This window comes from Leuciscus leuciscus, assembly GCF_965113295.1.
Source record: "Leuciscus leuciscus genome assembly, chromosome: 20".
NCBI lineage: Eukaryota > Metazoa > Chordata > Actinopteri > Cypriniformes > Leuciscidae > Leuciscus > Leuciscus leuciscus.
In genome coordinates this window covers 24,569,628-24,591,455 of record NC_138744.1, presented here as the reverse complement: position 1 = coordinate 24,591,455, position 21,828 = coordinate 24,569,628, and the positions used below count along the sequence as shown (strand labels likewise).

The following is a 21,828-nucleotide window of genomic DNA, read 5'->3' as shown; positions in this document are numbered from 1 at the left end:
TTACATCCAATTATGAACCGTAAACTGAATTTAAGATAAGACAAAAAAAAACTGGAATTTATTTGAGGAATTACAGAGGAAGTACACATTCGTTTCAAGTCACCATTGGTCATGTGGTGGTCAGTGTTTGCTTTAGTTGGGCTCTTGACCCTTTTCATTTTTGAATGATAGTTTTTCTCTGACTGTTCCAACATTGTGTTTAGAAAGCAGATTTGTTACTGCAAGAGAAAGCATGACCTGCTCACAATATGTTTTGATGATGACATTATCATCATGTAGTGACCTGATTCACTGAAGTCATTCAGAGGCTAAATCTTTGACTATATGCTTGATGTCTCATTTTAGTATTGGTGATTGTAGCCCTGATATTCTACAGTTTGAGATCCAACAGCAATATGAACAATTTTGAAAATACTTTGTGCACAGAAGCTATTGTGTTTAGATGCACTAAATGCTGGAATTAGCCACTGTAATGAAAAATTAATAAAGCATTTGTATAATCAGCTTATAATGCTGAGTGAGATCAGTGAATCAGGCCACTGCAGGATTGTTATTTCATCATCGAAACATAACAATCATGACCTGGGCTGCGTTTCCCAAAAGCATCTTAAGTCTAACTTGATTGTAGAACAATTGCAACAAATGGTCTGAACGATCAAATTATGCTTTTGATGCTTTCAGGAAATGCAGTCCAGGTCATAGTTTCTCTTGCAGTAACAAATGTGCTTTATAAACACAGAGTTGGAGCAGCCAGAGAAAAACTAATATTAAAAAGTAAAGGGTCAAGAGCCCAACTAAAGAACATACTGATCACCATAATGGTGACCTGAAACGAAACATTCCATAAAACATTACCATCTAAACTTCTGTTAAATCTAAATAAGAACGTGTGTAGATGTATGACAGAAATAAAGTCAAACTGGTAATAATAAGTGCAATAATGTGTAATGGCTCGAAGTCAGTAGTTATTGTGTTTCTCTTTTCTGTTATTGTTGTTTCTCTTTCCTTAAATTATTCTGCTTATTAACATCAGGTATCTTCAATAATGCTCAATCATCACTTAATTAATCAATTAATGATCTCATTAACTTCAACACTGCTTCAGTGTTAATTTTAAAACCCTGTAGTTGGACACATATGTACACTGAGGAGTGTTAATTTAACACTGGGGATTTTGTTGTGTGTAACTAAGAATCTACAAAAACAATATATAATGTCTCTAACCTGCTCACGAGACATGTGAATTGTTAAAAATTCTTACCGAATAGTTTTCACAATGAAGTAGATGATAACAGCCAAACCTATACATCCACACAGAGACCCGATCACAATCGCTGTGATTTCACCTGAGACCGAGACAAAATGTTACATTTCTCAAGAGAACTATAATAATTGAGCAATACTTAGCATAGATATTTTCTAAGAGAGCTGATTGAAAAGATAAAAACAATTTAACCAATAATACTGAATGTTTAGACAGTAAAATTATTAATATAATAATTGGTATAATATAAAATGTTTCTCACCTGCAGTATAAATTTGAACTGAGACTGGGGAGAGAAACAGTGAAACAAAGAAGAATTAGACAGCACAAGCATGATGCTATTTTTTAAGCAACATTCATATCTTTTCAATGACAAACCGATTCACCCAAAAAAGACAATTCTGTCATCATTTACTCATCCTTATGTTATTCAAAAATGGTGTGCTGTTATTTTGGTGGAACACAAAATGCCAATTTTTTGAAGAATCATTAAGCTGCCCTTTTCTATGCAATGGCAGTTCATAGTATGTCAGGTTTAAAAAGGAAAAGAATCAAGATTCAATCTGTAAATTCCAAGTCTTCTTAATTCATACAATAGTTTTGTGTGTGAAACAAGCTGAATTTTTTTGTTATAAATTCACTTACAATCTTCCCTTTTGCCAAAGCATGTCCATGTCAGATTAAACTATGTCACATAGTAGTTTGACATTGTGCTATAGCAGAATGTGGCACTCCAGTACACATATGCAGACTAGTGTCACAGATTGCTGTATAGTATTTCTAACAAAGAGATGCGTGATGCAGAATGAACGAAGAGATACGATGTTTAATAATCACAGAGAGCGGTAGCACACTGTACATAACATTAACGCAAGACCTTGAACTGAGGAAAACTGAAGGCTTAAGAAAATGTATGAACATCAAGAGTGTTGGATGAAGTGGTCGTGGACCTACAGTAAATTAAAAGCAAATCAGCAAATGCATCCTATTGTTTGCCAGCAATAAAGATCTTTATTAGTTGAACATCTGCATATGCTGTGAATGATAGTTACATTCAATTTCAATTCATTCAGGTAATACGTTTTACAACCAAATAGATTATTACGCCACAATAACACTACTACAAAGTATAACATTACCAGTTGTTGTTTTACATAAACCTTAATTTATACATTTGATGAATGAGCACCGGCCAACCTGCAGTAATTTGAGTATTGCACAGAAGAAGATCCGTCAATGTGCATTTGATGATTGTTTGTGTTCAGATATTCAGTAGTGGATATCAGTGCGAGCACATGTGAAGAGTTTTCACTGTCAGTGGTTCCTGCTGTGTTTTGATAGTGTTAAAATAACACAAATAAGAGTCGGGACTACAGTGTTCTTCTTTTGGTTTACTGCGCAATATGAATTACCAAACTTTGTGAACACAGGTATTTTGGACAATGAACTGGCCAACCAAAATCGAACCCAGAGTTAATCTCTAGACTGGCCAAATACAATTCAATACACTAGTTCCCTTTAAATGCATTTGAATGCAAAACTCTGCAGGTTCACTTTATTTTGACATTGTCTAATAATCCAAATGTAGCTGTATACGTTATTATTGTACAAAGCAAAGGGCATGCAATGATATTTGGGCTACAGCTGCCTAGTCTCTTCTGTGTTTGTTGCAGAGATATGTAATTATGATAATAATAATAATAATTAAAATTCAATATCTATCTAAATATTAAAATGTTATTGTATTGTTATATAGGCTATATATGATCCGAAGTAACTAGTAAATTGCTACTTGAGTAGATTTTTCATTGGATACTTTTTTACTCTTACTCAAGTAAGTCCTCATGAAATCAAAAATTGACCATATTTACTTTGTCAGCACACATTACTGGTCTTAGGGTGAACAATTTATCGGTGCACATTAATACACAGAAAAATAGTTTGTCATGGTAATCTTTCATCAAAATCTGAAAAGTTACTTCCGGTCTGGAATGTCGTTCCTTCTCCGATGACGTCAGTTTGACGGCTTGGGTTGAAAACACTTAACCACGCTCCTCCAAATGTTAGTCTGCTATGAGCGAGAGAGGAGGTGCGCTGAAGTAAAACCCTCTATTCAATATTCCGCACTGAAGAAAAATTTGTTGCTACTTACGGTTCACAGGGTATTTAAGATTATTACTTTTACTTTTTCTTTGAGTAAATATTTATAGTTATTATTTTGAATAATATACAAATATATGTGTATATATAAATAAATAGTAAATAATATATAGTACTTGTACTTTTACTTGAGTACAGTTTTTGGATACTCTACCCACCTTTGATAATGCTGCGTTCATGCCATGTCGTAATTACCGTGTATTAATGTGTAAACCCGTAATTTTCTGAGAACTACAAATTTGTTCCACGTGGCTGCTGTACTACCTAACCACTTCAGATTAAAGGTGTGTTCGAAGGTGTGAAGCGGCACTGTGCAGACCGATCGGTGTATGATATCAAAGTACTGCAAGAGCGATTCAAAAGCATTCAGAGCTTTATTTACGGTAATTACAACATGCCGTGAAAGCAGCATAAGGTGAAAAAAATATATACTAAAATGTATTTGAAATACATTTATGTTGTGCTAAGTATACTACAAATACATTTACATAATGTACTTTTGGTGTACTAAACTGTTAAAGTCTGCTAAATTGGAACAACTAATTTTGTACTGAATGCACTTTAATTGTGCAGAAGTAGTGCTGAAGTCCAACTAAAGATATAGGTATACTTCATTGTGCTAAAGTGGAACTATTGCAAGTACACTTTAGGTACAGTTTAAATATCGTCACCTTCCTAAAATAATTGCCTAAGTAATTTTTTCAGGTTTCTCAGAAAACACAAAAACGGAACCAATAATTGAATATCGTCACCTTCCTAAAATAATTGCCTAAGTCATTTTTCAGGTTTCTCAGAAAACACGCAAAAAAAGAAAAATAACTTAAGAGGTTCGTTCTTCTTGATGCAGCTCCCATCTTGAAAAGCTTGTAAATTTGCCTTTTAAAATTTTAAAATTGCTTGTAAAATCTTTTGACTTAGGCCAAATAAAACGGCCTAAGTCACACTCTTGACATACTGTAGGCCATTACACTACAGGGGTAGAACTGCATGATCTGTTCAACTGAGGATGTGGGGATTTTACCAGAGGTGGCCAGCATCATGAGGAGATGACTTATGCAAAGAAATAATTTTTGTCAAAAAATGACTTAGCCAATTATTTTAGGAAGGTGACGATATATTGCATTTAAAGACTGATATTATACAGAGATCATACAAGATATTAAAACACATTTTAGGCTTAATATTAAGAGTATTGCACATATATAATGTGCATTGTGCAGTAAAGAAATACTCCAAATAAAGTTTAATTATAATTTTATATCAGTAAGTCTTAAGTGATGTGTCAATAAATATGTTAATGGATTAGAAGTATACTATGAAATAAATCTATTTTAAATAGATTTTTGAATAGTTTTGTTTTAGTTTTTTGGGTGACCATGACAAATAGTGACAAATAGTTTTCCCTCAGCAAAGCTAGTTTCAGAGGACCATGGAAGCCATTTATTTTTTACACACACACATGCACGCGTGATTACAATAAACTCTGTGTTCACAGGCGTTTTTGAAAAACTAATCAGCCATCATGTAAACAAAGAGCACAGCTCCATAATCCCCCACCCCCGACCCTATCCCCCCCTCCCCCCTTTCATGCTTTCTCTTTCTCCTACCAGATATGAAAGAGGACAGGACAGTTCTGTTGTTAAGTGGCTGGGTGGCACGATAGTTATCCTGGAGAACCATGGGCTCTGCTTCTTCTGCTTTGCTGGAGTACAACAGTGTCTCTAATTTCATTAGCTAATGAGAAGAGAAGAGAAGAGAAGAGAAGAGAAGAGAAGAGAAGAGAAGAGAAGAGAAGAGAAGAGAAGAGAAGAAGTTTAGCACATCTTTATTAAATACAATTCCTCTTCAATACATAACTGTTCACAAATTCCTCATTCGCATCATTATCTCTTAGCCTTTTAGTATAAATAATTTTTAAAAAGACATTCTTTGAAAAATTAAAAACAAGTTGTCCTTCTTTAATTCAACATAAAACTTCTCTTACACACCACTTTTCTCTAAAAGTCATTGTCTACTGTAGATGTGCACAAAACAGAGGAGTCGTTTGATAACTTTGTGATGAACTGGTTTAATGTGTGACGTGTCGTAGCATCCGAACACCCGCTTCCCTTCCCTTCCACTCTACTGTCTTTTGTATAGAAATCACCAATTCTTCTGGCTTTAAAACCTTCTCTGCCCCACTTTAATCCTCCTGGTAACACTGGAAGCCATTGACATACTGCATATCATTCACTCTTACTCCAATTTACTTTAGCAGTGGATGACTTTTCATATACCTCTATGCTTTTTATAAGATTATTGACATCTACAGTACATGTCCACTTAAAAATACGAATAGCTCAATTCTATTACAATTAGAATCATTTGGTATTAAAAACCCTTTAAGATCTTTTCTCATTCTTCTTAATAATGGTTCAATGGCAATGATGTATAATTGACCAGAGAGTGGGCACCCTTGCCTAATTCCTCTTTTTTACAGGGATTGAGGCTCTCAACCCTCCTCCCACCATCACAATACAGAAACATCACAATATACAATAATTTGTTTTGATTTTATACAAGAAATAAACCAAATCACCAAAAGCACTCAAAACTTGGAAAAAATATCCATGGTCCACCCTATCAGACCTTAGTTTCAGTAGTCATGTCAAAGCAATAACTAAATCAGCATACTATCATCTGAAAAATATTGCAATAATTAGATGCTTTGTTTCCAGACAAGACTTAGAGAAACTTGTGCATGCTTTCATCACCAGCAGGGTGGATTATTGTAATGGACTCCTCACTGGCCTTCCCAAAAAGACCATAAGACAGTTGCAGCTCATAAAGAACGCTGCCGCCAGGATTCTGAGCAGAACCAGAAAATATGAACATATCACACCAGTCCTCAGGTCTTTACACTGGCTCCCAGTTAGATTTAGGATTGATTTTAAAGTATTATTACTGGTATATAAATCATTCAATGGCCTAGGACCTCAATACATTGCAGATATGCTCACTGAATATAAACCCAACAGATCATTCAGATCATTAGGATCATATCAGCTAAAAATACCAAGGGTTCACTCTAAACATGGCGAGTCCGCTTTTAGCTATTATGCCAGCCGCAGCTGGAACCAGCTTCCAGAAGAGATCAGATGTGCTCCTACAGTAGTCACATTCAAATCCAGACTCAAAACACATCTGTTTAGCTGTGCATTTACTGAATGAGCACTGTGCCGCTGTTCGTCCGACTGTTTGTACTGTACTGTATTTTATTTTATTTTTCTAAACTGTTTTAATTATTCTTATTTCTTTTTATTATTTTAATTTCTCCTATGTAAAGCACTTTGAATTGCCATTGTATATGAAATGTGCTATATAAATAAACTTGCCTTGCCTATCAAAAAATGTGTGATCTATTTATAAAAAAAAGAAAGAAAAAAAGTTAATATTCTCTTTAAAACTCGATCCATAATACAGGTATACAATAAGTCTGATCACTATGAATAATTTTGTTCAGATAGAATTTCATCCGGTTCTCTAAATATTTGGTTAAAATTTTGTAATCCATCAATAAAAGAGAAACATGTCTCCAAGTATTCAAAAATCCTGATTCCCCTTTTTTAGGTAACAGGGATAATCCTGCTCATCTACAGCTGCTTGGAAATTAATCATTTTCAAAACGAACACTCTTGTTACTTCATAAAAATCTTTTCTCAAAATATTCCAAAAATGACAATAGAAATAGTCTCGGGCTACTTGACTGTAACCCTGTTCCCTGAGAAGCGGGAAATGAGATGCTGCACTGATTTAAGCGCTATGGGAAAACTTCTTTGTTTGACCGGTTGTGAACACGTGTGGCAAACACATCAGGAGTTTGGCTTAAATAAACTCTGATGATGACGTCATCGGAATGCGCACGCCAGAGGCTATAAATAGATGTGATACAGGTGCACTTTTAGGTCACTTTTTCTGAAGAACCCCCTGAACATGCCCCCAGTGCAGCAATTCAGTGCAGCATCTCATTCCCGCTTTTTCAGGGAAAAGGGTTACAGTCAAGTAACCTGAGACGCTCCCTTTCAAATGCTACTCTCAATGCTGCACTGATTTAAGCGCTATGGGGACGAGAATACCAACGCCTTCGCACTGGAAGTGTCTGGACCCTCATAGATGAGTTTGGGATGTCGACTCAAAGACGTGTGAGCCCGGAGTAACATGGACATCCAAACTATAGAATGTCATAAATGTGTGTGGAGAGGACCAGCCTGCCGCATCACATACTTGCTGCAAGGGGGCGCTTCTTGCTAAAGCCCTGGAGGATGCAACCCCCCTATACTAGTAGAATGAGCCCTAACGCCCGGAGGTGAAGCTTGACCACACGACTCATAGGCTGGGGCGATGGCATCCCTCACTCAATCGCCTAGCTCCAAGAATGAAGTGGGTGATCAGTTTACCCATTGAAACCCTGTCCATAAGAGCGTGGCAAGAGAGTAGCAGGACATATGCCTGTTGATAACTTTTCCTGCAGAAACTCTAGCACCGGAACAATCTTGTTCCGCTGGAAGTCCAGCGTCTCTTAGCTGCTCTCCCTCAGGGGCCAAACATGAAGGTTCCAGAGTTCGGACCAGGGATGGAATATCATCCACTGTGCCTGAGATAGAACGTCCCTCCTGTTCGGTATTGCTCATGGCGAACCGTCGAGGAGGGATATAATTTCCAAGAACTCTCTGCCAACGAGGCGCTATCAGCAAGACCCTTGTTGATGACCTTGGCCAGGGCTCCTGAGAGCAGAGTGATTGGTGGAAACGCAAAAAGGCGCTTTCTGGGCCATGCAAGTAGTAAAGTGAGAAGTAAAGGGGACATGGCGTGTTCATTAGTGTTTCCTGTGAAGCGAAGAGGTCCACCTCTGCTTCATGAAATCTTTCCCAGATCTGAATGACTACATCGAGTTGGAGCTTCCAATCCCTGTGTGTCACCTCCCATCTGGACAGTAAACCTGCTGCAACATTTGTGCTTCCAGGAATGTATTGTAATGAGGGACAGGAACCTAAAGGAGAATCTGCTGCGCTAGTTGGTTCAAACGGCGCAAACGCAGTCTGCCTTGGCAATTTTATGTAGGCGACTACTGTAATGTTGTCCACCCGCACTAGGACATAATAGCCCCTTAACTGGTGGAGGAAGTACTTCAGGGTCATAAATACAGCCATCAGTACGAGGCAATTGATGTTCCAATCAAGAGGACAATTTCTCCAGATCTCTTGGGCTGGACGGCTATCTAAGACCATAGCCATTATTTGCCTCTGGGGATTGGGCCTTGGATGAAATCCTCTGGCTCTGAGCCACAGCTGAAATGGTCTCATGTGCAGTCCCAAAGGTATCACTGTGGACACGGCTGCCATAAGACCTAGAACTCTTTGAAAGTGATGGAAAGTAATTTTCTGAGCTAGCCTAAGCTACCTTCTCCTCATCACATGGTCCAGCATTAAAACATCTAGAGTAAAAATCAACTGCAAGTTTTCAAATTTCATTTGGATTGTCCATAATTGGCCCATCTGGATGTCTTAAAGCATAGGATTATGCTCCACATTTTGCTCAAATTCAAAATAAAAAAAAAGTGCTAGGAGCATCCATATCCTTGATTGAACAAAATTGTGACCTTATTAATGCATTTTAACTTGTTCTTGCAATAGATGTTAAAATTTGAGCTGCTTCTTACTTATTTCACCACTTTTATTGATTCCTTCTTCATTGTCCAGCAACATCTTTTCCATTTCTCCCATTTCACATTGCACATTTTGAACTGTATTTATAGCTTTTGAGACTCATAACTTTGACAAACAAATAATAATAATAATAATAATAATAATAATAATAATAATATGTGCCTTTCAAACCTCCCACCATTGACTTTTATCAATGTCAATTTTTTTTATCATTATTTGTCATAATTATTTTTATTATTATAAAATTTATTATTTTATTATTATTATAGTAAAACTCTTACAAAATAACATTATATTATAAATTCTTATTAAAATGCCAATAATACTGCAATCTAAAAGTCGTTTTTTATTATATAGTAGTTTATCTATAGTTACAATATCTATAGTTACTCAGAGAAACCACTACGAATGATAGCAGCATTCATCACTCTATTATTAAAAGACTTACTCATAAATCCTGTCTAATCTAGCCCCCTTAAAGGGATAGTTCACCAAAAAATTAAAATTCTTTAATTTACTGACCCTCAAACATGTATGAATTTCTTTCTTCTGCTGAACACAAAAGAAGTTATTTTGAAGAATGTAGGAAACCAAACAGTTGATGGACCCCATTGCCTTCCATAGTATTTTCCATAGCCTACTATGGAAGGCAATGGAGTCCATCAACTGTTTGGCTAACCATATTCTTCTAAATATATATTTTTATGTTCAGCAGAAGAAAGAAATTAATACATGTTTGGAACAACTTGAGTGTGAGTAAGTGATGACAGAAATATTTTTTGGGTGAACTATTATTTTAACTTTATTTCTTACTTTGATAAATGCATACTGTATACATGTATACTGTTCACTCTGTATCACTCAAATCATGTTCTTGAATCACCTTAGAAAGTACTACACCTGATTGAAAATGAGTTTCTTCACCATTCCTATCAACCTTATAATCTTCAGTACAGTTCCAGTCTTCAGCCATTACTATACAACTATATTTTATCATAGCCTATTTTAATGTCTTTTTAAGTCGCGCTTATTGCCCTTTTCATCAGAAGTTTTCTCCTTCAAGCGCGAATATCATCTCCTCGCTGACTCAGAAGAAGAAGAAGACAGAAGTCTTTCTGCTCGCCGTTGAAACAAACCTCAAGCAGCGGATTAATGGCGATTCAGTGACTGCAGCTGACTCGGCACTTCTACTCTTCAGCTATTCAGTGACTATTTAAAAGCAAATTTCACTTAAAAAGAGCAAATTATAAGCAATGTTTTTTGCTAAATGTCACGCCACGAGTGTGGCTCATGCAGTGCTCCCCTAATTCCCTCAGATCAGCACAAAGAGTGCATCACTTGCCTAGGCCGTGCCCACACAGAGGCTACACTCACAGAGACCAGCTTTTCTCACTGCGAGAGCATTTCATAATTTCAGTTGTGGATCCCAGGGATGGTTCAGCTCTGTCAGCAGCCCCATGGCCAATTCTGTTGAGGAGGGACCTCCTCTTCCAAGTAGGGGGGACAATTTGGCATCCCCAACCTGACTTGTGGAGCCTCCATCTATGGCCGCTCAATGGGAGCCTTCTCTTCTTTCCCATACGCTCCTATAGCAGGGCAATCAATTGGGGAAAATTACTTGGTCGTCAAGTTTGAATCTGCCTTGTCCCCACATGGTTCCATCCTGGGACCTGTCCACAGTTCTGAGGGCACTCCGATGACCTGCATTACTGCAGTTTCTGTAAGAAGCTCATGTTCCCATAGAACCAGTCAGTGTCCTGATACCTGCACTAGGGACTACACATGTGCTGGACCAACTTGAAATATCTGATTTTAGCCTTACTTGAGCACAAGCAAAAAAAGAAAAAAGTATCAGACAGTTCATGTCAGATTTTGTTGCTGATTTGAAATATTTTTTAAATGAGAGTTTTTGAGATTTCTGAATTTCCCCATTCAAGAAGTTAGAAGTTGGACTTGCATGTCCGATATAGCTGCTCGGAGTCATTGCAAATATGACCACCAAGTGAACTGGCTTTCATTGAAAGGGACTTTGCTCTAAGTTAACATTTAAATAGTCTTGTTTCAGCTGTTTACTGTAAGCTGGTTCACTGAAGCATGCTATCAGACTTTTTGTCTCCCTCCTCCCCAGCACCACCTGCCTAATTTGGCTTACATGGGATTTATTTATGACTAATTACATGATAGCCGGAGCGTTTCTGTGGGTGTCTTTCTACACTGAACAAAATTATAAATGCAACACTTTTGTTTTTGCCCCCATTTTTCATGAGCTGAACTCAAAGTTCTAAGACTTTTTCTATGTACACAAAAGGCCTATTTCTCTCAGATATGGTTCACAAATCTGTCTAAATCTGTGTTAGTGAGCACTTCTCCTTTGCTGAGGTGCCACTTCTCCACCTCACAGGTGTGGTATATCAAGATGCTGATTAGACAGCATGATTATTGCACAGGTGTGCCTTAGGCTGGACTCAATAAAAAAGGCCACTCTAAAATGTGCATTTATCACACAGCACAATCCCAAAGATGCCGCAAGTTTTGAGGGAGCGTGCAATTGGCATGCTGACTGCAGGAATGTCCACCAGGGAATTGAATGTTCATTTCTCTACCATAAGCCGTCTCCAAAGGCGTTTCAGAGAATTTGGCAGTACATTCAACCTGCCTCACAACCGCAGACCACGTGTAACCACACCAGCCCAGGTCCTCCACATCCGGCATCTTCACCTCCAAGATCGTCTGAGAATCAAAGAATAACCAAAGAATTTCTGCATAAACTGTCAGAAACCATCTCAGGGAAGCTCATCAGCATGCTCGTCGTCCTCATCGGGGTCTCAACCTGACTGCAGTTCGTCGTCGTAACCGACTTGAGTGGGCAAATTCTCACATTCGATGGCGTCTGGCACTTTGGAGAGGTGTTCTCTTCACGGATGAATCCCATTTTTCACTGTACTGTATGGCAGACAGCGTGTATGGCGTTATGTGGGTGAGCGGTTTGCTGATTTCAACATTGTGGATCGAGTGGCCCATGGTGACGGTAGGGTTATGGCATGGGCAGGTGTATGTTATGGACAATGAACACAGCATTTTATTGATTTTGAATGCACAGAGATACCGTGACGAGATCCTGAGGCCCATTGTTGTGCCATTCATCCACAACCATCACCTCATGTTGCAGCATGATAATGCACGGCCCCATGTTGCAAGGATCTGTACACAATTCATGGAAGCTGAAAACATCCCAGTTCTTGCATGGCCAGCATACTCACCAGACATGTCACACCAGCCTAAAAGGATATATTACACCCAGGCCACTACTACTGTCACATCCAGTAATATGAATATAACAATTTATCTCAAGAATTGTCATGACTGAACTAATGAATATGAAAAGTTAGCATTGCTTGAGCTTTCACACAGTCTCTCTGTACCTGTGAATGAGAGATTTTCACCCTTTCATTGAAGATGGTCCAGAGGACACTCTGGTGGCAGGGTGGAGTGGTGAGTGAGCCATTGTAGCGGAAATATTGGCTAAGGTTGTCAGGCAGCAGTGACTGTATGTCAAATGCAGGGATAGCCACCTTCTGGCCTGAAATAAATCAAACAAATATTAAAAGTTGTAAACATTTTAATGAAATTGTATGTCTTGTATGTTGATTTACAAAGTAACCCACAAGGCTGAAGCACGGTAATCACACATGTATACAGTAGATATACTCGCACATGTACACAAATACATGCCTGCATATCTGATGCTGCCCAGATAGTTGAGAATACTGCTGTATGCCTGATTAATCTCTTCACCTGCCTGAAAAAACAAACAACTGAATGAGATAAAGAGTGGTAATTTATATATATACATTTTTTTTTTTTTTAAATACTACATGAATATAGGATTTGTTTAAAGAGAAATCACCTCAATTAGAATCCCTAACACAGCCAGGCCATTTTCTTGGGTCACAGCTTCAGACATATTAGCATAAACCTCTGTATTGTAATGGACAATATGGAGCTGAGAGAAAAGAGAGAGTGTGTGTTCAGGTTATAATATATTTAGGCAGCTTACTTAAGACACGTTTTCTTTCATAGGTTCGCACAATGTTGTGAAGTAGCTGACACTATAGAATGGTCCAGGTATGACATCACTTTGTAGGCCAAAACTCAGAATCAAGTTAGCATTTTAGCGCATCACATCGTCCTGAAGTCAATGGGTTTTTGGTTAAATGGCTAAAATGAACGTGGTTCTATATAGTGTCAACTACTGATACAGCATTGAGTGTACCTATGAAAATGATCATCTCTGTTACATATGTAACCTTGGTTCACTTAATGGGGAACAAGACACTGCATAGCTGACCATGCTACTTTGTTAAAGCTTTCTTTCTTCATCGAAATCTGAGGAGTGATTTGCACGTGTGTATATAGCCCTAGTGTTTCCTCGGTTTACTCAGTTTGCAGGTACCAAAAAAAACAAAAAAAAACACAGTTCTAAACTGAGATCATTTCAAAAAGGCTGTCAATAATCCAGACCAGAACTCAACAATCCAGACAGGAACAATCTCAGTGGAACTTCCGTGGTAGCATTCATCTAGCGTAGATGAACGTAACGGCTGAAGAGCCAGAACAAGGCGGTGTTGTGCAGCGGAGGGCACTGTTGAGGCGGGGGGCTGGCGGCACTCAGGCGGCACGTGAAGCAGGGTGGAGACAAAGACAATCCACGATCAGAGATCGAGAGCGCAACCAGGGCTGAATGCAGTGGGGAACAAAACTGCCAAAGTATCCCACAGGACATGGCAGAACACAAGACAATGAGGCTGGACGCCAACAAGACAAGGCAGACCACGACACAATGAGGCTGGAACATACGCTTGCACAAACAACAATCTGGCACAAGACAGCACACTAGAGGAAACTAAATAGGGGACTAAAGGAATAAATTGATACAGAACAGGTGGAAGGAGTGAAACAATAATGAGGTAATGAATGGAATAACAAGGGGGTGGGATAAGATGCCACAATAACAGAGAAGCACATGGTGAACTGTCAAATCGAACCCACGTAGTCCAAACCAACACAAGACAAAGACATGGAAAAAATGGACAGATCAGCCCAAGGACATGACAGTTGTCAGTTTGTTTCTGTGCTCAGTTCTCCTTGTGTTTTGTTTTCTGGTCTTTGTTACTTTAATAAAACTCTGCATTTGGATCCTGCTCTCCTCGTATTTGAGTTTCACCCACATTACAGAACAGCAGACCAAGAAATGGATACAGCAGAGGAGCTCTTGTACCTTTGTCATGACATTCCAAAACCCTCAAGTTCAGTGGTTCTTCCCCTGTTGTTAATGCTTCCCATGGTGGTTTCCACCATCCTGTGTGTGTGGGCCATGCACACATAACCGTTGGACACCCATGCCCTGAGAAGGTGGTATCCGCACCTGGACTCTCTACCACAGTCATGGAGGCCCTTTCTGCTTGTTCTGTCATGGTCACACAGCCTGTCTCTGAGTTCCCAGTGTTTCCTGACTGTTTTGTCACAGCTAGCCCTGCTTGCTCCACCGTGATGGTCTCCAGCTTTGCTGTAGTTTCCTGTTCCGCCTGCACTGCCCTGGTGATCTTCTACAGCACTCTGGTGGTCTCCTGTAGCACTCTGGTGGTCTTCTTCTTCGCCTGCACTGCCCTGCTGATTTTCTACGGCACTCTGGTGGTCTCCTGTAGCACTCTGGTGGGCTTCTGCTTCATCTGCACTGCCCTGGTGATCTTCTACGGCACTCTGGTGGTCTCGTGTAGCATTCTGGTGGTCTTCTGCTCCGTCTGCACTGCCCTGCTGATCTTCTACGGCACTCTGGTGGTCTCCTGTAGCACTCTGGTGGGCTTCTGCTTCGCCTGCACTGCCCTGGTGATCTTCTACAGCACTCTGGTGGTCTCGTGTAGCATTCTGGTGGTCTTCTGTTCCGTCTGCGCTGCCCTGGTGATCTTCTGCTCTGCCTGTGCCACCCTGGTGGTCTCCTGTGCCCCTCTAGTGTTCCCTACTTTAATTGATCTAGGAGCCTATCTTCTATTAATATCCCAGAATGGAACTACTTATGTCGTAAAAATGGTTGTTATGATTATTTTTAATCTAATTTTGATTTTAAAACATTCCTGCACAATAGTGATAATCTGCATCCTATTTGCTCCTCTTCTAATGCACCTCTCTCTGTATCTGTGGGTCTTTGGAATTGTCAGTCAGCAGTCAACAAAGCTGACTTCATTCCAGCCTTTGCAACTCAATCTACTCTCAATATCTCAGGCTTGACAATTTCTCTCAGACCCCTCATCAGTCTGGGAGGGGTGGGGGCACAGATGTTCTCATTTCTAACAATTAGAAGTACTCAACTCACTCTTCTCTTAGCAATAACATTTCGTTTGCATTTCATGCTATTACGTGAAACATTTCCTGTTAAAATCCATATTGTTGTAATTTATCGCTCCCCAGGATCGATAAATGAGTACCTTTGTAGAGGAGCTGTATGTGCCCACATCCAGGAGCCCACTTGTAGTCTTTGGTGATTTCAACATCCATCTGGAGATGCCTTATGCTAAAGACTTCCACTCTCCCCTAGCCTCATTTGATCTAAAACCGGCTCATCACCACAGGTACTCACAAATCAGGCAACCAACTTGACCTAATTTACACGTGCAACTGCATCACATAAAGTTTTTGGTAAAACCTCTGCACATTTTCAATCATTTCTTCACTACTTTTAATCTAGAACTCACTACTTGTGCACCACCAACACCTCTACCAGTTGCTTTCAGACATAACCTGCGCTCACTTTCTCCCTACCATCTTTCCTAAGTTGTGTCATCATCTCTTCCCTGATTATCATTCCCCTATTATCTCTGGATGTAAATACCACAACGGACACTTTATGTTCTTTAACTTCTTGTCTAGTCAATATCTGCCCTCTCTCTTCCAGGCCAGCGTGTGCTACCAGTGTTGGGGAAGCTACTCTCAAACTGTAGCTTGACAAGCTACAAGCTACTCATAAGTTAAAGTAGTTAAGATACAGTCAAGCTACCCTTCTGAAAAAGTAGTTAGCTACACTATAAGTTACTATCAAAAAGTAGAAACTTTTTAAAAATTAGTACATATCTACTACATTAGTCTCTAGTAATATGGCACATAGTCTTAGAGCTCAAACATGAATTGGGGCTCAGGTCAGGAAGCAGACAGGCTGGCTAAACCGACCGTCTGCTAGCTGTCTCACATCACCGAGGTCAGATAAATCCCATCACATAGAGACTCTTTCACCTAGATATCATCATATAGAGACTGTGTCTGTTCCCCGAATTAGGAAATACAAAAAACGTCCAAACCCATCTAAGGACATTTTTTTTATTTGATGTTCAACAAATAAAAAACAGATATAATACAAATGAGCAAATGATAAAGCTTGGGTTGCTGAATATTCGATCCCTTACTTCAAAAGCACGTACTGTTAATGATATGATTACAGACTATAACCGAGATGTGCTGTGTTTGACAGAAACCTGGCTAAAACAATACGATTTTTTGGGACACGTCATTTTTGATCGGCCATAAATAGCCTCTTTCAGCCTGTTAGGACACGCTGCTTCCTGTTGACTCGGGGGTTCCCTTTCGCTTCCCACGTGCGGGTGATTCGAGTGTGGCGTTACGGCAGCGGTGGCGTGTTTCTACAATGGCGATTGCCTCCGGTAAGCTCATAATGCAGTGGCTTATGACAATTGTGGTTGGGTATTAATTAGTGGTGGGCAGATCGAGGCTTCGTGAAGCAATGAAACAGTTGAACCAAATGGGCCATATTGTTTCGAGGCTTCGAATCAATCCGACACCCGTCTCAACGGTGACACCTAGTGGTCACTTGCAGGTGTTGATCTGAAACAACCTTGACGAGCCATTAAAAAAATTTGTTGTTTTTTTATTATTGTATTTTTCTAATATGTGAAGCTTGTAACCTGTTGGCTCCTCACTGTGCATAATGTTATTTTGGTCCTGCAAAATGAATATTAATAAAAGAAATCAAGCCACAATGTCTCACTTTTTTAGAGATTTTTATTAAAAAGTATTAATTTCTCTGCTGTGGAAGGACTTAGCCTACTTCTTTTTTTACAGATAATTTCTCCAGCCTTTGAAAAAATCCTCTCACAAGGGACACTTGTTGCTGACATGCAAATATATTTTTTAGCTAGGACATACAAATGAGGAAAGATTACTGCTCTCTCTTTCCAGTAAGTTAGTGGATCATGAGTTCTGGGCAAATATGCAAATTTCAAATTCTCCTCAAATGGTGCATCATGGATGATGTATTGTTGCAGTAGGCTAGCTGCCGATCACAATACACACATCTCACTTTATTTGGGGTTTCTAAACGGAAATGCTCCCACACCACAGATGTACGGCATCTCTTCTGGGGAGCCTCCATTTTATCTATCTATCTATCTATCTATCTATCTATCTATCTATCTATCTATCTATCTATATGAATCTATCTATGTATCTAGATATGTGTCTATAATCTATCTATGTACAGTATCTAGATATGTATCTAGATATGTACCTAGATATGTATCTAGATATAATCTATGTATTTATATATGTATCTATAATCTATCTATATATGTATCTATCTATTAATCTAGCTGTCTATATATATTTATATCAGCCTATCAGTCAATGTGTTGTGTAAATTTAAATGTAAGCCTAAATAGCCTATATCTAATAAAATTGCACTGTCACTATATCACCAAAAGTCCGCTATCTCAAAATCAAACTCCTCTCACAAAAACCCACGAGGTCAATATGCGTTGATTTCACTTTTATACAGATGTGCGATTGTGTGGTCTGTTCCCGACCGTGTCAATCAAACGCTGATTCGGCGGACCACACCTGATGAAACACTTAGTGAAACACTTCGAGGCTTCGTTTGGCCATAGTCACGTGACATGGGTGTTTTGAATCACGCTTCAGATCAGTGTTTCGAAACATCTGCGCTTCGGGATCTCGCAAAGCTTCGGAACGACTGTTTCACGTCAGCCATCCCTAGGAGCGAGCCATCGTTGGGAGTGAGAGGGGACCCCGGGGGGTTCAAGGGGACGTAGCCATTCCGTTCCAACTGCACACTATATACAATACGGGGTGCAGGGACAGGCGCAGCCTGGTGGTAATACTTTAGGAGGGTCATCTGAGTTGCGTGAATTGAAAGAGATGATGAAAATGCAGCAACAACAATTAAATCAACTCACTCAGAGTTTAGCCCATATTCAGAGGACTCAAATGGGGGGCGGTGTTCAGCGATTTAGTCACATTATTTGTAGGCGTTGTAAGCAACCGGGGCATTTCGCACGAGAGTGCGAGGGGGAGCATAGAGCTACCCGGTTTCAGTCTACCACGCCGGCAGGTCCTCCCTGGAGAGGGGGACCGGTTCCATCAGGCCAGCCGTCGGAAAACTAATCCCCACCGAGCAGTCGAGCCACTGCTCGGTTGAGGCTCAACTCATTTGATTAGCCCGGACTCACTTGCTCGTCTGGTGTCGTCCTGTCCTCAGCTCGTCGTTCACATGGGAGGCGTGCCTGTATCCTGTTTAGTGGACACGGGCTCAATGGTGACAACTGTCACAGAAAGTTGTTTCACTACTTATTTTAAGCCTTGGGGACCAGAACGCCTCCTTTCTTGCCAGTGGTTGCAATTGCGAGCGGCGAATGGTTTGTCAATCCCGTATATAGGGTACCTGGAGTTGGATATTGAATTTTGCGGGCGGGTGCTCTCGGGGTGCGGGGTCCTGGTGGTCCGGGATCCTCCTGGCGGGTTGGCTGGCCGGGTCCCTGGAGTCCTGGGGATGAATGTCTTGGGCCGCTGCTACCAGGAGCTCTTTGGTCAACATGGGTCAGCTCTTTTTGAGCTACCGGTTGTGTCGCAGGCCCCTTCATTCATTACGCAGGCACTACAACACTGTCATCAGGTAGGCATGGAGCCAGCCTTAACGGTTGAGGGCCAAGTTAGGGTGCGGGGTCGTCAGGTGAATCGTATTCCCGGGGGTACATTAAAGCTAGTAGCTGCGACCTGTTCGACTCATTATTCTGGAGGGGCAGTTTTATTTGAACCTTCAGAGGTAGGTCTCCCAGCAGGCTTGTTGGCATCTCCTGCCTTGGTGAAAGTAGTCCAGGGAACTGTATATATACCGGTAGTAAATGTCGGTATAACTGACATTGTCCTTTATCCACGGGTTACTATTGGCACTCTAAGATGCGTGGACGTGGTAAGCTTGCCCTCCGAGGTTAGCGAGGTGCAGCCGGTGGCAGTGTCAGCAAGTGTACAGGCGGCGCGAGTTACGTCAGTGCGGGATCAGATTGATTCTCTGGACCTGTCTGTTCTGTCAATAGCCGATCAAGTGAAAGTTCGAGCTTTGCTGATGAGTTATGAGTCCGTGTTTTCCACTCACGAGGGAGACCTTGGGTGCACAGGTCTCATTTCTCACGATATACCCCTGGTAGACCTTACTCCCATTAGGCAGCGTCATCGGCGGATACCTCCGTCCGAGTATGAGGTAGTGAAGGCACATATAAATCAGCTTCTGGAGGCTCAAATAATTAGGGAGAGTAGTAGTCCCTATGCATCACCCATTGTGCTCGTGAGGAAGAAGGATGGCAGTCTACGCTTGTGCGTGGACTACTGCCGTCTGAATGCGAACACAAGGAAGGATGCTTTTCCGTTACCCCGTATCGAGGAGACCCTGGACTCACTGACGGGTGCCCAATGGTTTTCTACCATGGACCTCGCCAGTGGGTATAATCAGGTACCTGTTACGGAGGGAGCTAAATACAAAACAGCCTTCTGTACTCCATTTGGCTTGTTCAAGTGGAACAGGATGCCCTTTGGGCTGTGTAACGCTCCTAGCACCTTCCAGCGGTTGATGCAAAGGCTGTTTGGTGATCAACAAGGACAGTCCCTCCTTTTGTACCTCGATGATATAGTTGTGTTTTCGGCCTCAGTAGATCAACATCTCTCTCGGATGGAGGTGGTCCTGAACCGGCTGCTGAAGGAGGGATTGAAAGCTAAATTGGGGTAATGTTCTTTTTTCCAGAGGAAGGTAAGATATTTGGCTCATGTTGTCTCATCTGAAGGGGTCGCTACAGACCCAAGTAAGATCGAGGCGGTGACCCAATGGCGTTGTCCCAATATTGTAGGTGAGGTGCGTTCCTTTCTGGGATTTGCCGGAAAGTCGTGGTCTTAGGCCCACTGAGCGCCAGATGGACAATTATAGCTCTATGAAACTGGAGTTTCTGGCGCTCAAGTGGGCCATGACGGAAAAATTTAGGGAGTACCTGTTGGGCCATAAATGTGTGGTATTCACGGACAACATCCCTCTCAGCTACGTTCTTACAGCCAAGCTGGGGGCCACCGAACAACGTTGGGCAGCCCAGTTGGCTGTTTACGATTTCGAGATCAGGTATAGGTCGGGTCGCTGCAATAGGAATGCGGATGCCTTGTCTAGACAGAACCCACCCACCAGGGAGGACATTCAAAGTCTAGTTCCGGGGCTGGCTATCCCAGAGGGGATAGCACAAGTAGCCCAGGGAGGACCGGTGGCCCAGGTGAGCCAGGTAACGGTGTTCCCAGGCCCATCTTTTGGAGATATGCGTTCCAGTCAGAGGGCTGATCCACATATTGGAGAACTTTTATGGTTCTGGCGACGACAAGTGCCCCCGACATCGGGGGAACGCAAGCAGTTAGCAAAGCCAGTGGTCACAATGCTTCGGCAATGGGACCGCTTGGTGGGGCAGGATGGTGTAATGTACCGTCGGGTGAGACGCCCAGACGGTGGGGAAGAAACCCTGCAGGTTATATTGCCGATGGCTATGAAGGACAAGGTTCTGATGCAGTTACATCAGCAGCATGGGCACCAGGGTGTGGAACGGACTACCCAGCTGGTACGACAACGGTGTTATTGGCCGGACATGTCCTCCGAGATTGCACGTTGGTGCCAGCACTGTGAGAGGTGCCAGCATGCGAAGGGCCTTCCCTCAGCACACAGTAGTTTTATGGGACACCTGTTGGCTTCCCGGCCAAATGAAGTTCTGGCCATTGATTTTACAGTTCTGGAACCCTCCCGGTCTGGCATCGAGAACATTATGGTCATGACTGATGTATTCTCTAAATACACGTGGGGGGTGGCTACTAGAGATCAGCGGGCCGAAACGGTGGCACAGGTTCTGGTATCTGAATGATTTTGTCGACTCGGGGTTCCGAGTCGAATTCATTCAGACCAGGGTCGGAACTTTGAGGCCGTTCTCATCCAACAGCTTTGCCACTTGTATGGTATTGAGAAGTCTCGCACTACTCCGTACCACCCGGCTGGTAACGGGCAGTGCGAGCGGTTTAATAGGACCTTGCACGATTTGTTGCGTTCTTTGCCCGACTCTGAGAAGGGTGACTGGCCATCGTGTCTTCCCCAGGTGCTATTTTCATATAATAGTACCCCACATCAGAGTACCGGGGAATCCCCGCATCTTTTGATGTTTGTCAGGAGCCACGCCTACCAGTCGATTTTCTGCTTGGGAGAGTCCAGGAACCAGAGGCTGGCTGTGTGCAGAGGTGGGTCCTGGAACACCAGAATAGGCTCAAAGTAGCTTTTGAGGGAGTGAGAGAGCAGCTAAAGACGGCGGCGGAACGTCGCAAGGTCCGGCA

The 21,828-nt window shown here is 41.4% G+C and overlaps 1 protein-coding gene across 1 annotated transcript in view; it reads right to left on the bottom strand.

The window, feature by feature from the left end:
* The window catches only part of ca14 (carbonic anhydrase XIV), a 61,088-nt gene that overhangs the window by 21,928 nt on the left and 17,332 nt on the right, over window positions 1-21,828 (bottom strand). The window contains exons 5-10 of the mRNA XM_082150459.1: window positions 13,037-13,132; window positions 12,850-12,928; window positions 12,552-12,709; window positions 5,032-5,158; window positions 1,527-1,550; window positions 1,262-1,346 (exon numbers count right to left, since the gene is read on the bottom strand). Coding sequence (XP_082006585.1) covers window positions 1,262-1,346; window positions 1,527-1,550; window positions 5,032-5,158; window positions 12,552-12,709; window positions 12,850-12,928; window positions 13,037-13,132 — 569 coding nt within the window. The remainder of the gene's footprint in view (window positions 1-1,261; window positions 1,347-1,526; window positions 1,551-5,031; window positions 5,159-12,551; window positions 12,710-12,849; window positions 12,929-13,036; window positions 13,133-21,828) is intronic.